This window comes from Cannabis sativa, chromosome 5 (genome assembly GCF_029168945.1).
Source record: "Cannabis sativa cultivar Pink pepper isolate KNU-18-1 chromosome 5, ASM2916894v1, whole genome shotgun sequence".
NCBI lineage: Eukaryota > Viridiplantae > Streptophyta > Magnoliopsida > Rosales > Cannabaceae > Cannabis > Cannabis sativa.
In genome coordinates, this window is record NC_083605.1 from 12112330 (window position 1) to 12125213 (window position 12884).

General features: G+C 34.5%; 1 protein-coding gene across 1 annotated transcript; it reads right to left on the reverse strand.

The window, feature by feature from the left end:
- Positions 1-6774: 6774 nt before the first annotated feature.
- Positions 6775-9731, reverse strand: LOC115716882 (pre-mRNA cleavage factor Im 25 kDa subunit 2). Its single transcript, XM_030645796.2, has 7 exons — positions 9420-9731; positions 9175-9220; positions 8520-8613; positions 8327-8400; positions 7891-7977; positions 7644-7754; positions 6775-7165 (listed from the first exon to the last, which is right to left on the reverse strand). The coding sequence occupies exons 1-7, from the start codon at positions 9536-9538 to the stop codon at positions 7094-7096; spliced, it is 603 nt and encodes a 200-aa protein (XP_030501656.1). The 5' UTR covers positions 9539-9731; the 3' UTR covers positions 6775-7093.
- Between the last annotated feature and the right edge of the window lie 3153 nt (positions 9732-12884).

Genomic DNA, 12884 nt, shown 5'->3' on the forward strand with positions numbered 1-12884 from the left:
GAACAAACACAAAAGGTCTGTAGATTGTGGGAGTGTATAACATTCCAAGAGCAACAGCAGATGAGGTCAATGCGAGAACAGAGGTTATCGGGGTTGGTGCTAGAGGGACCTCAAAGGCTTGCTGGTAAGCTTCCTCTAAGCTAATGAAGCCTTCAGCCTTGGCCATGAATTTGGAGAGGGTTTCAACCCTCTTCCTCTGCATTTCTTTCCACAGTAGGGAGCCATCGGCAAGCCTGGACTGCAAGGCGACAAGCTTCATATTATCGATTACTTTAGTTTTGGCGATTGATTCCATTATTTACTGGATAAAACTTTTTAGAGTTTCTCTTGGTTGTTGCTTGATATCGGGATAAATCCCTTTTCCAAATCGTATTCGCGGGCAGCCACGAATTTCTTCCAGAACATAGATTGTAAGTCCTTCCAGGAGGGAACTGATGTGGGAGTTAACCTTTTCCACCAATCTTCTACAGACTTGGTGAGGGTCAATGACAAGCACAAGCACTTGGCATCATCGCTAACTCTGGCCACTTGAATCATCTTATTATACTTGGATAAATGGGTTTTAGGATCTCAGTGTCCATCGTACAACTCGATTTGAGGCATTTTGAAGTTCTTCAAGAAAGGAGCCTCTGCGATCCTCTTGACATAAGGCTTCGTGTCTTCATCTTGTGAATTAGTGAAGGCCCCACTTTTCTTTCAGACCAATTTTGTTAAGGCATCTATCTGCTCTTCTAATCAATTTGTGTCACTATCTGAAAGACTCTTTCCACATGCCTTGTCCTTCAACTGGTTTTTGAGGTCATCACCGAGTGACCTTTCATTTTTTATCTTAGATTTTTTGTATTTTACATCTAAACACCTTCTAAGGTCTACGGTGGACCAACTATCATCGTAGTACTACTCATCGGCCCCATCGTCCTGGTTTATTGAATCACTAGGGTGATCATTCCTTCCCTCGGGTTATGGTACATTCATCCCAGTCCCCTTCGGCGCTACAAGACTTTTCTGGGTCGAAGGATCCCAAGCCCAAAGGCGTTGGTCGTCTTTTGCACCTAAAAGGCCCTGGTTTCCTGATTTGCATTTTTTTGAGGAGGCTTAGAGGCACGGGGATTTTTTTAGGTCATCCACTTTGGCCTTTCCCTTGTCTTGTATAGGAGTATAGGTTCTGACGCCAGTGGGGTTCTCCTTGGTGTTCCTTTCGACACATTCTACTGAAGGATCATCATCACAGTCTTCTTCGTCTAGATCTGTGAACTTACTTCGGAGGCAGTCCAAATTTGTTTCCATCTTTCAAGAAAATCTTTCCTAACGAGCCAGATTTTGTCGAGTTTCAAAAAACTCCTTGGAAACTCTTGTTACCTCAGGATCGTGTTCGTAACGATGGTCCTCTTTGTAAAACTCATCTTTAGCGTGACCCTCATCATCTACTCTTTCCTCTTCATGGTTCTCAATATCTTTGTCATCGCCAACAAGGTCATGTTGGTTGTTTAGGTGCCCCTCTTGAACGTTTATGTTGGACGTATCCTCGCCTCTCGCATTGCTCAGCTGGGTGTGTTCCAGTTAGAGGGGATTTACATCCTCCATAACCGTCTCAAGACCATCCTTGGGAGTCCTTTTGTGAACTATTTTTCGTGTGATACCATGGTAGTAACAATAGTTTTCGTCTCTCTTCAGCTCTTAATGAAAGTACCAAAATATTTACCAAATTTTTGAAAACTAAAATATTTAAGAGCTAAAGAAATAATAAATAGCAAAACAATAAAAGACGGAGATTTTTACGTGGTTTGGGTGTTAACAAACCCCTAGTTCACGAGTTAGTCTATTGGCCCCGTTGGGAAATATTGATTAATTTACAGTGTTATGCAGGAAATTCTAACTCTTTTTCTTCAATTTCCTTTCTAAGAAGAAGAAAAAGAAGATCAAGGATGATTTTAGCAAAGTTTTTGCTATGTGCTTTTTGCTTGACCCCTTTGCATGAAAATGAAGGGGGTATTTATAGGTTAAGCGATGGGTGTGGGTCGCCCCACAACCCGCCTAAGGTCTCTGTTTTCGTCCCACTTTGGGGTAAATTACATAAAATGTAGAGTTGACTGGTTGGTCCCATGGAATTTTATGAACACCCCCAAGTATTAGTGTGTAATGTCTTGGATTTCATTTAAATATGTATTTTACTCACATTTTTCATGTGACTATTCCATGGTTACATTAAAAATGTAACTGTGATGATTACATTTTTTATAACCTGCTATAACAGGTTACTAACATGTAAAACTTTATTTTTAGATTTAAATTAATTATAATTAACTATTTACTTAAAATAAATTAATTTCTTAATTAAAGTATTTAATAAATTTTTACAATTAATGTTTATAAATATTTGAGGAATTGCCCTAAATACTATTTTTTTTTTAACTTTTTTTTTCAAATTTACATTTTGGGTCGCTCTAGTGGTTTCTATGTGGTTGCTATGTGAATTATGTGAATTTTGGTTGCGATTTAGGTTGCTCCGTTGGTTGTTATGTGAATTTTTATAAAAATACATAAAAAAAAAAATAATAATAATTTTAAAGTGAAAATGAAAAAATCCCTAAATACTTTTTATTTTGAATTAGAAAATAATTAAAATAAGGTTAATATCAAATTACAAGTGATTTATTTAATTTTTAAATTAATCATAAGTGTTTAAAAATGATCTAAACGACTAAAGATAAATGTAACCATCATAATTACATATTTGATATAACCATTAAAATATCTTCATATATATTTATACTAGTACATATAAATATTGTATACATCTTTTATTTAGTCCCTACAATTTATAATATTCATTCATATCTACGTACCTAGATTTTGGAACATAGCATAAGCAAAAACAGAAAATAACAAGAGGAAACGACACTATACATTTATAAATAAAAAGGAAAAATGACCCTCTAAAACGACACAACTGATTGTATCATTATGGTATTGTCACTTTTATTGGCCATATATTATATGTAGATGAGTAAAGCAAAGTCATTGAAAAATATTGAATATAAAATAAAACTAGGATAGCCCTAAGATTCGTAGTGGTTGGTTGAATGTATATGATAATTTATTTTACTGCAGTTATAGGGTCATATAATATATGTTTTATGGTATACATGATATTAATTATTTGATTACTTTCCTTTTTTCCAAGTATCATTATATTCACATATAAGATAGAAACTTAAGAAGCTTCGAAATGTCAACTATTTAGTTTAGACCTACATTTATATAAACATTACACATAAATATAATTTATTATTGGCTCTATAAAGAAAGACCACCATTACAAAATTGTACATATATATTAGTAGGAGATTCTCCAACAAATATCCTGTTATGCTTTTAGTACAAAAATACATGAATACAGTACGTTATTTTATAGGTTTATAAAACATATATTCTTAGCCAAAAACTAATACAAAATTAAATGATCCCTTCATATACATACTTATGTATATATGTATATGTATCATGTATGTACTTTATTCATTGATTTTCTAACGAATAAAATACGAATCCATTGGTATATATAAAATATTTTAATTCCCACATTATTGATCGAAGCATTATTCTATTACACTGTTTAATACATCACCTTTCTTAATTGTTTCTGGGAAAATTCATAATTGATTTGACATTAATCAACTTAAAAAAGTATATTTATATCATCATAATTATTAATTAATATGATAATCTGTAATTAACAAGAATGTTTTTCATGAGTCGCATTAATATAATTTTTATAATTTTGATGTTGCTTCATGATTAACTTACTTTACCAAAAAAATATATATGTATATATACATATAAATATAAATGTGTGTTGTGAGCCCAAGTTGTCAGGACTAACAAACTATTATAGTGCAGCTCATTCTTTTTCAAAATTATAATCGAAAACACACAAAAATAAAGATTAAATTATGCAAGTGTCGCCAAAAAGCTCACTTTCTTTAATTTGAAAATTAATGATAATTATTTGAAGAACAAAAGTCCCCAAATTTGACTTGAATATTACTTCCTCATCAAGAGTCACCTAACTAGTGGTTTGTCCATATATATATACAAACTTTATATTTAATAAGGTTTCAACTCTTTAATGATTTCATTAACGGTTGATACCTTTGTCTAAACTCTTTTCATATTTTGTGTTATAATTATGCATAGAGAAATTATTGTTTAATTATTATAATATTTAGTTTTTGTATGTAATAAAAATCCATGCACACCAATTTATGTTGTAATAAAAACTAAGAAAATGTATTTTTAAATATACGTTGAAAGACAAAGAATCTAGTACTTAATTAGAAGAACGCGTTTGGGAAAAAAATTACAATTTTGAAATATTAGATTCTATACAATTCCAAAACACACAGCAATAAAAATTGAATACAAAGACGAAGGTTTGGCTTGGCATCATTAACATAGAAATTTAAGCCAAAGTTTGTTTAAGAAACTATAAATTATTAATTTCATGCTTCACTTTTCTTCTTTTTTCTTAAAAAAAAAAAGACCTATTAACAAGTCTTTAGGTTTAGAGTTTAATAATTAAAATTTGTGGTGTTCGAACTTTGCCAACCCCAGAACGAGGAATCATGCATGCATAATGTGATTGAGGTTTGGAAAAAAAGACGAAAGGGACAGCTAATAACAACATTTATATAATATTAAAAAATATATATATATATATTACTATTACCAATTGAGAAAAAGAGATATATATATATAAATATATAAACATGTTTAAAGTTCGTTAATAATAATTAGAATCTTTCCAGGAAGCCAGTTTATTATCTATACGTATAATTGGATTACTGATCATAAAGATTTTAACAATCTGACAATTAGTATTAAAAAAAACAGTAATGAATAATTTAATAGCCACATGGTTGTGAATATGAGGTAGCTAGAGAGAGACCTCGTCAACTACATTGCTGTTTCGACCAAATAGGTATAGTTTTTCTTCTCCCAATTTGACACTTAACATAGTCAATAATTATGCTACAAACAAACCCCAACGTATGATATCTTTGTTCTTCAACAACAACCCTACCTATATATACACATATATGTATTATTATATTTTATATATTGAAGCAGCAAGCAAGAATCAATCTATACCAGCTTTCAAGATTTTCTTTTGTGGGTTAATAAGGGACGGTGTTTCAATTTTAAATTACTTCTTAAAAGTTTTGGAATATTTTACTAAAATAAAATCTGCCAATTACATAAAAATTTAGATATAATAAATTCAAAGTACGCACTCCTGCCATTATTTCAATGACCCATCTTCGAAATTCAGCCGCCTCTTTTGCTTTTCTGATTTTTTTTTTCTTTTTATAATATTAAATTTCATTTAAAAACTCGACATGAAACATGCTGCGAATTGGGGCATTAATGGTGTCAAATACTGTGTTACAGCCTACAGGGTATCAGTGGGGTGTAATGTAATATATAATATTTTACATATTATAATTTAATATAATATATAACATATTACTTAATTACACTGATCAAGAGAGTATATTGAAAAATACCTCTTTTATTTATCAATTAACCAAATCTACCTCTAATTTATATTTAATTAAAACATACCATGTATTGTACCCAAAATACCCTAACATAAAAGAGTCGAGTATATTGAGGTGACAGGGGTAGAATTGGCAAAGTATTAAAAAAAATGATAGATTTAAAAAAAAAAATGATAAAAATAAAAAATAACAATATAAAAAAAAAAGTATAGAATCTAATTTAAAAAATATAGTAAAAGTGTACAGAGTTGAGTCAGCCCATATTTAGAAAAGCAGGCCCAGCCGGGCCTGTGTCATGCTTCAATGGGCCGGACCATTTTTGCTAAATGGGTTGGCTCTTTTTTTTAATGGGCCCTATAACAAACTTCATATAGTTGTTGAACAAGCTAAAATTGTATCAGAGTAAGCTTTCGACATTGATCTTGCTTACATACCCATACTTACTCAGAATCTTTCGAATTTATCACTGATAGTATAGTAAAATACTAAATATCCAAAATGGTGCAAGAACATTACAATAATGTACTCTACAACCTAATATAAAATATTATTACATACATTTACACATAATATTTAACATTTTTGACCATTTAGGATATTTTCTTTTATTTGGTGCCAGCAGAAATTGTTCTTATTTTATATTCATAATGATTCATGTAGCAATGGCAAATATAGTGTAATGCAATATAGGAATTAAGATATGGAGAAGAGACTTTGTCAATGGAGATAAGAAGGGCCACGCATGGTCAATCTAGCTGTAGCTGTATGAGAAGGGAGCAAGTATTCCTAGTTAAGGAGGCATTACTTGATCAAAAATAAAAAGTTTTGACCAAAATAAAATCATATCATAGATTCAAGAACTTTCGAACATCATAAAAGCATGATCAGCACTAGTTGGAGTTTTTGTTGCTCCAAGCTGCTGCTGCGTACACAAAATTCGTAATATTTTCTTTAAACTATATTTGATTTAAGCACAAATTCTACAAGAATGTTTGAATAACAACAAACCATCCAACCAAGACAAATTAATAAGTTGTCAGAGCCATCATAATAAACTACAAGAAACTGGCCTGACCTGGCCTGTCAATGTTAAGATTTACCTCATCTGGAAATTACACTATTGTTACATTTGAAGCAAAATCTATGAAATTTCAAGTCATTCTAATTCAGAATATTTTAAAACTATTCACAGCCCTCTAAACATGTAAAGATGTAAGTAGAAATAACTCTTAATTATAAATTAAGAACTCCAAAAATTTCCGCATAAATTATGTTAGAACAAAGATACCACAACTATCACAAAGACACTAGCCAACGTTCTTAAAAAATTAAAGATAGATAGATGATCTATGAAACCATACCAGAGATAAGCTTTTCAGTCATCTGCATAATAGAACCCTCACAAAAACCTAACTAGAGTTTAATTTATGAATCAAAGTCCAAGTATGAGCTCCCGTAATCCGCAAACTTATATCAAGGTATAAAGCTGTATAAGCTTTGTGCTGTCGAGGGACTTTCGATGACATGCAAATTTATGTAGTAATCATATTGAATTGGAATCTTGAAAGCTGCTGTGGAATGGTGGATATAACTGGTCCATATCTCTGGCAAGAAATAACGTTCATTGTTATCAAAAGGTTTTCAAAGAAAAATGATGTGCCTAGTAAGTGGAAGGGGGAGAAAAAAAATAACTCATTCCCACTATTTTAACATAATAAGACTAATACCTTTAATAATAACTAAGACAAGTGGACAAATAACAATCGTAGAACGGCACAGTTTGATATACTATGACACTATCATATAGAGGCACCTAAAGAAGGCTAACCATCTAATGGATGCCTAACAATTCATAAAAGCTATAAATAAATTTTAATTAATAAACATAACTCCAACAAATTTTGTCAGCTGAAAACCTCCTGTGAGTGCCTAACAATTTACTAAAAACTATTAAGAAGTTTAAAATTAATAAACGTAATTTCCAGCAATTTTCTCAGCTGAAAAGCTCCCGTAATTCTAAGTTACATGAATGCAGGCAGATGATAATAAATTGCAAGAGTAGATTTTCATAAAAAACCATACCTGAACATTATCATACAGTTCAAATAATGGAACAGCAAGAAGTTTTAAGTTCTTTGGAACTGCAAAGTATTCTCTCTCAGATAAGTGAACAAGAAAAAGCTTCTTACACTCCTACATAATGAAAAATTAAGGACAATAAATATCAATTAAATCACAAGAGAAAAAATAGGGACAGGGGAGACAAAGAATGAGACAACAACATGGAATGTGTAAAGTATCCCATAGGTGATCTTTCAACAGAACTTACCTTAGGTTTCGTTATATGCGGAGGGCAGTATGGATACATTATGGTCTCGAAGTTTGGCCTCCACCAGATAGCCACACACTCACCTATCTGCAACAAGATGCCAAAGAAAAACAAGTATTGATTAAATTAATAGCAAAACAAAACTTCAGGACCGGACACTCCTAAGATAGAGTGAATATTCTGTGTAGATGAGATGCTGATTTCCAATAGACAAGCTTATATGTTGACAGAAATAACCTCAAAAAAATCATCAGGTAATGAATTCAATTTCTACAGCAAATGTACAATGCAAATTGCAATACCATTTCCTGTTATTGTTCACTGCTTACCTAAAACAAGAATTATCACCTCTCCCACTATCCATATCACTTTGCCATATTTTCAGCTACTAAGAACAAAACAGACCTAAGAGTAGGAAATTCAGACGGTGAATTACCTGCCAGTCCGGCACAAGGGTAGGTGAATTTGCACCGAGCTTACTGGTCAGCTTCCTTTTCAAGCCCTCTATTTCTGCAGAATAAAGAAGCCCCAAAAACAAATAGAAGATAAGTAAGAGAATGAACCTGCTTCCATCTTTGTTTGAAAAGTAAAAAATGCCAAACATTGTAATAACAAAAAGTAAGGCCAACCATTCTCGCCAGGCTTCAGTCGTCCACCCGGAAGTTTGCAAAATGTGTTTCCTATTTGCAGCAAAAGAATGTGGGGATGATTGTGTTCCTGAACCTGAAAGGTTGCAGAACATGGAACATGTTGAAACTGCTGTAAACATAACTAGTGTATCTTAAAACAAAAGTATCAGTGGTAAATAGAGGATAATATGGAGAAAATGGCATCCAACATTCCGGCATTAAGTATTACCAAACATAGTTAAAAACGAGAACCCACTGTGCCATTTTTCCTCTATTTATTCTTTAATCCAAGTTTTGCATGTCTTCCACGACGACCACATAGTGAGCATAGATAAGTATTTCCCTATAAAATAATTCTATGGCCAAATTCCATATTATGATTTATACATTTGTAAAGCAGAATGGGCCTCTCCCATTAAATAACAGATGAAAAGTGATACATAATTAAGTTCATTATCAAAGCATCGTTGACACCCTAACTTGTAGAAGCTAAGTTATAGAGTCTTAACATCAATCACCACAGTCAAGCCCCTGCAGTTTAGGGCTGGATTATTGGTTCTAACAACCCACGCCTAATCAATAACATAATAAGACCACACACGAGATCATGAAGAACAAAGTAAATGGCAGAAGAGAGAACAAATTAAACACATACCAGTAAAATCGCTTCCACGCTCGTCCTCATCCCTTCCTTCATATAGCTACAAAAAGAGAAACGACGAAAAATTAGTATCGACTTTTTCGCAATCCCCTTCCTACTTCATCTTCTAGGGCTTCAAATAAAAACAAGTCCAATTTTCGTGAAACAGAAACAAAGGGGAAAGAAAAAAGAAAAAAAAAAAATCTAGGGTTTAGAAAATTTTCCTGGAAAATAAAATGAAAGAGAATAAAGAAATATACTTGACTTTCATGCGAGCAAGGCGATCAGCTACAGAAGTGTCCTTCTCCATTTTTGGCTCTTTGGTCCCGAAGGTGTAGCTCGAAAGTGGATAGGTGTTCACTACGGGAGACGTCACCATCTTAGCGTCTCTCTCTTTCTGGACTTGGATTTGCGTTTTTACCAGTTCGAAGGAACTGGGGTTGGGACTGGGACTGGGAGGGAAGGAGGCCAAAGGAAACCGAGTATGAAAGATTCAAAACCCCCCAAAGGCAAAAAAAAGAGTTCGAGAATGGGGACAGTTTGCAATTTAAATAAATATGAGGATTTTATTGTTAATGCTATTAAAAAAGAAAGAGCAAGCTTTTTAGCAATTAAATTATTAAACGCTCACTCTTATTTCACTTGTACTTGAACTAAGTTTAAATTTTAGTGGTAAATTCAGATGGCTTTATTGATGATTCATCTTGAGTTGGAACGCGCGGGGATTGGGAAACCCGTCTGCATTTAGGCATCTTCGATTGCTTGTCAAACAACAATCGCCCCAAATTTTGTTTCTTATGGAAACAAAACTTGCTCCGAATTCTATTTCTCATTTTCAGCAATCTTTAAACTTTGCTCATGGCTTGGAATCACCAAGATCGGGTTTTAGTGGTAGTTTGATGCTTCTTTGGCAACAAGATATCGATGTTACTCTTCTGAATTTTGGTAAAACTTTTTTTGATTGCTATGCTTCTGCTGCAAATGAAGTTTCTTTTCACTTTACAGCCTTCTACGGTGCTCCAGAGGCTCAAAATAAAGCTGCCTCTTGGCTCTGTTTGCAAAGATTTGCTGATGTTTCTCCTTCTGTACCTTGGTTGATTATTGGCGATTTTAATGAGATATTATCCAATAATGATAAGTTGGGGGGCTGCCTCAGAAATGATAGACAGATGGAAGCTTTTCGAAAGACCCTTGATCATTGTAAGCTTCATGAAACTTCTTTCGAAGGTGACCATTTTACTTGGATCAAAAATCGCTCTGGAGTTAACACGATCAAAGAGCGCTTAGATTGGTGTTTTGTGAACCATCTCTGGGACAATTTTTACTCTGCTCCTTCAGTTCAACATCTGGATTTTTTTTGCTCAGACCACCGAGCAATTTCTGCTGTCTTTGCTCTAGTATCTTCACGACTTCAGCAAGAAAAAAGACGCAGTCGTTTTCGCTTTGAGAAGTTATGGCTCTCTGATACTCAAAGCAAGGAAATTATTTCAGCTTGCTGGAACAACTCCTCAACTAATGATCCAATTGCGGCTGTGCTTAATAACTTGGACGACTGTGCCACTAAGTTACAAAAATGGCACATTGACAAGTATGGAAACATGAAGCACAAAATCTCAGATGCTCAGGCACGGGTGGAGAGGCTAAATAATGTAACCCAACGTACTACTGCTGCCATGACAGATTTGAAAAATTGTGAAGCTTTGCTTGATGATCTATTGGAACAAGAGGAGATCTATTGGCAACAACGTTCTCGGGTAGATTGGTTAAACTCAGGAGACCGTAACACCAAGTTTTTTCATGCTAAAGCCTCGGCTAGAAAGACCAACAATACAATAAAATTTCTGCAAAATGATGCTGGTTGTCGTGTCTCTTCTAAGGTTGAAATGTCCTCGGTAATTCAAGATTATTTTGCCTCCATTTTCACTGCTTCAGTTATTGATGAGGATGCTCTTGCTGATACTTTAAATGCAACTCCCACAACCATAACCACGGACATGAATAATGAACTTCTCAAGCCTTTTGAAGCTGCTGAAATACATTCAGCTGTGCATTCTATGGCACCAGACACAAGTCCCGATATAGATGGTATGTCTCCGATGTTTTATCAGCAAAATTGGGATATTGTTGGGCCGCTTGTTATAAGGGTTGTCTTGAGTGTTTTAAATGAAGGGGCTGATTCTACATGTTTCAATAAGACACTCATCACTCTCATTCCCAAGATTAAAAAACCTCAGCGGCTTCAAGACTTTCGCCCAATCAGCCTTTGTAATGTTATATCCAAGATTATCACGAAAGTGCTTGTTAATCGCTTAAAGAATGTCCTTCCTTACGTTATCTCCGATACTCAAAGTGCTTTCTTGCCAACCCGATTAATCACTGATACATACTTGTTGCCTTTGAGTTGGTCCATGTTATCAAGAACAAAACTATGGGGTGGAATGGAATTGCAACTTTAAAATTGGACATGAGCAAAGTATTTGATCGTGTTGAGTGGAGATTCATAGAGGAAGTCATGAATAAGATGGGTTTTGCCCGTGAATGGATCTTACTCATTATGAATTGCTTGCGTACGAATAGCTTCTCTTTTCTCTTGAATGGAGAGGTCACGGGTTCTCTACTTCCAACAAGAGGGCTTCGGCAAGGTTGTCCACTTTCTCCATATTTGTTCTTAATTTGTTCTGAAGGCTTATCCAGACTGCTCCAACATGAGGAGATAAGTGGTCACCTAAATGGTTTCAAGTTGACACGCCATGCTCCTTCTATCTCCCATTTGTTTTTCGCCGACGACAGCCTCCTTTTTTGTCAAGCGAATGAATCCTCTTGCCTTGCACTTAAAAGGTCCTTGGACACTTATCACAGAGCTTCGGGGCAAGTTCTCAATCCAGATAAATCAGTTATGTCCTTCTCACCCAACACCACGTTAGCTGCTCAAGTTTTTTTCCATCGCCAACTGTCCATGCCAATTTGTGAGTGCCATGAACGATACTTGGGTTTTCCATCTTACTCTGGGCGGGATAAAAAGCAAATTTTCAGTGACATTAAGGAAAAAATCTGGCGACTGATGCATACTTGGAGCGAAAAGATTTTTTCAGCTGGAGGTCGTGAATTTCTTCTCAAAGCGGTTGTCCAATCCATCCCTACTTATGCTATGAGCTGCTTTCGGCTTCCTGTTTATTTTTGCAATCAGCTTGAGTCTGTGATGGCCAACTTTTGGTGGGGTCTAAATGAAAATGGCAGCAAGATTCATTGGCGCTCTTGGAAACTTTTGTGTAAAAGGAAGGATAGTGGTGGTATAGGGTTTCGGTCCTTCGTTCATTTTAACGAAGCAATGCTTGCTAAGCAAGCTTGGAGGATTCTAAAGCAACCGGAGTCCTTGTTTGCAAAGGTTTTGAAGAGTCGATATTTCCTAAACAACTCCTTTCTTGATGCTAGTCTTGGACACTCTCCTTCCCTCACTTGGCAAGGCATCCATTAGAGTAGAGATTTACTTACAGCTGGCCTAAGATGGAAAATAGGAGAAGGATGCAGAATCAATTGTGCCTCAGATCCTTGGATTCCAGTGTTGGAATTTATTTTACCAGGATCTTAGATCTACTCACAAGTATGTTGTTTAACACCCTAAATATGAACTTTCTAAAACGATAAATTAAACACATATAAAGTTAAGAAAACCTTACATTGATGCAGCGGAATTAATGTCTCCTTCCACTCAGATCTCTAACCCT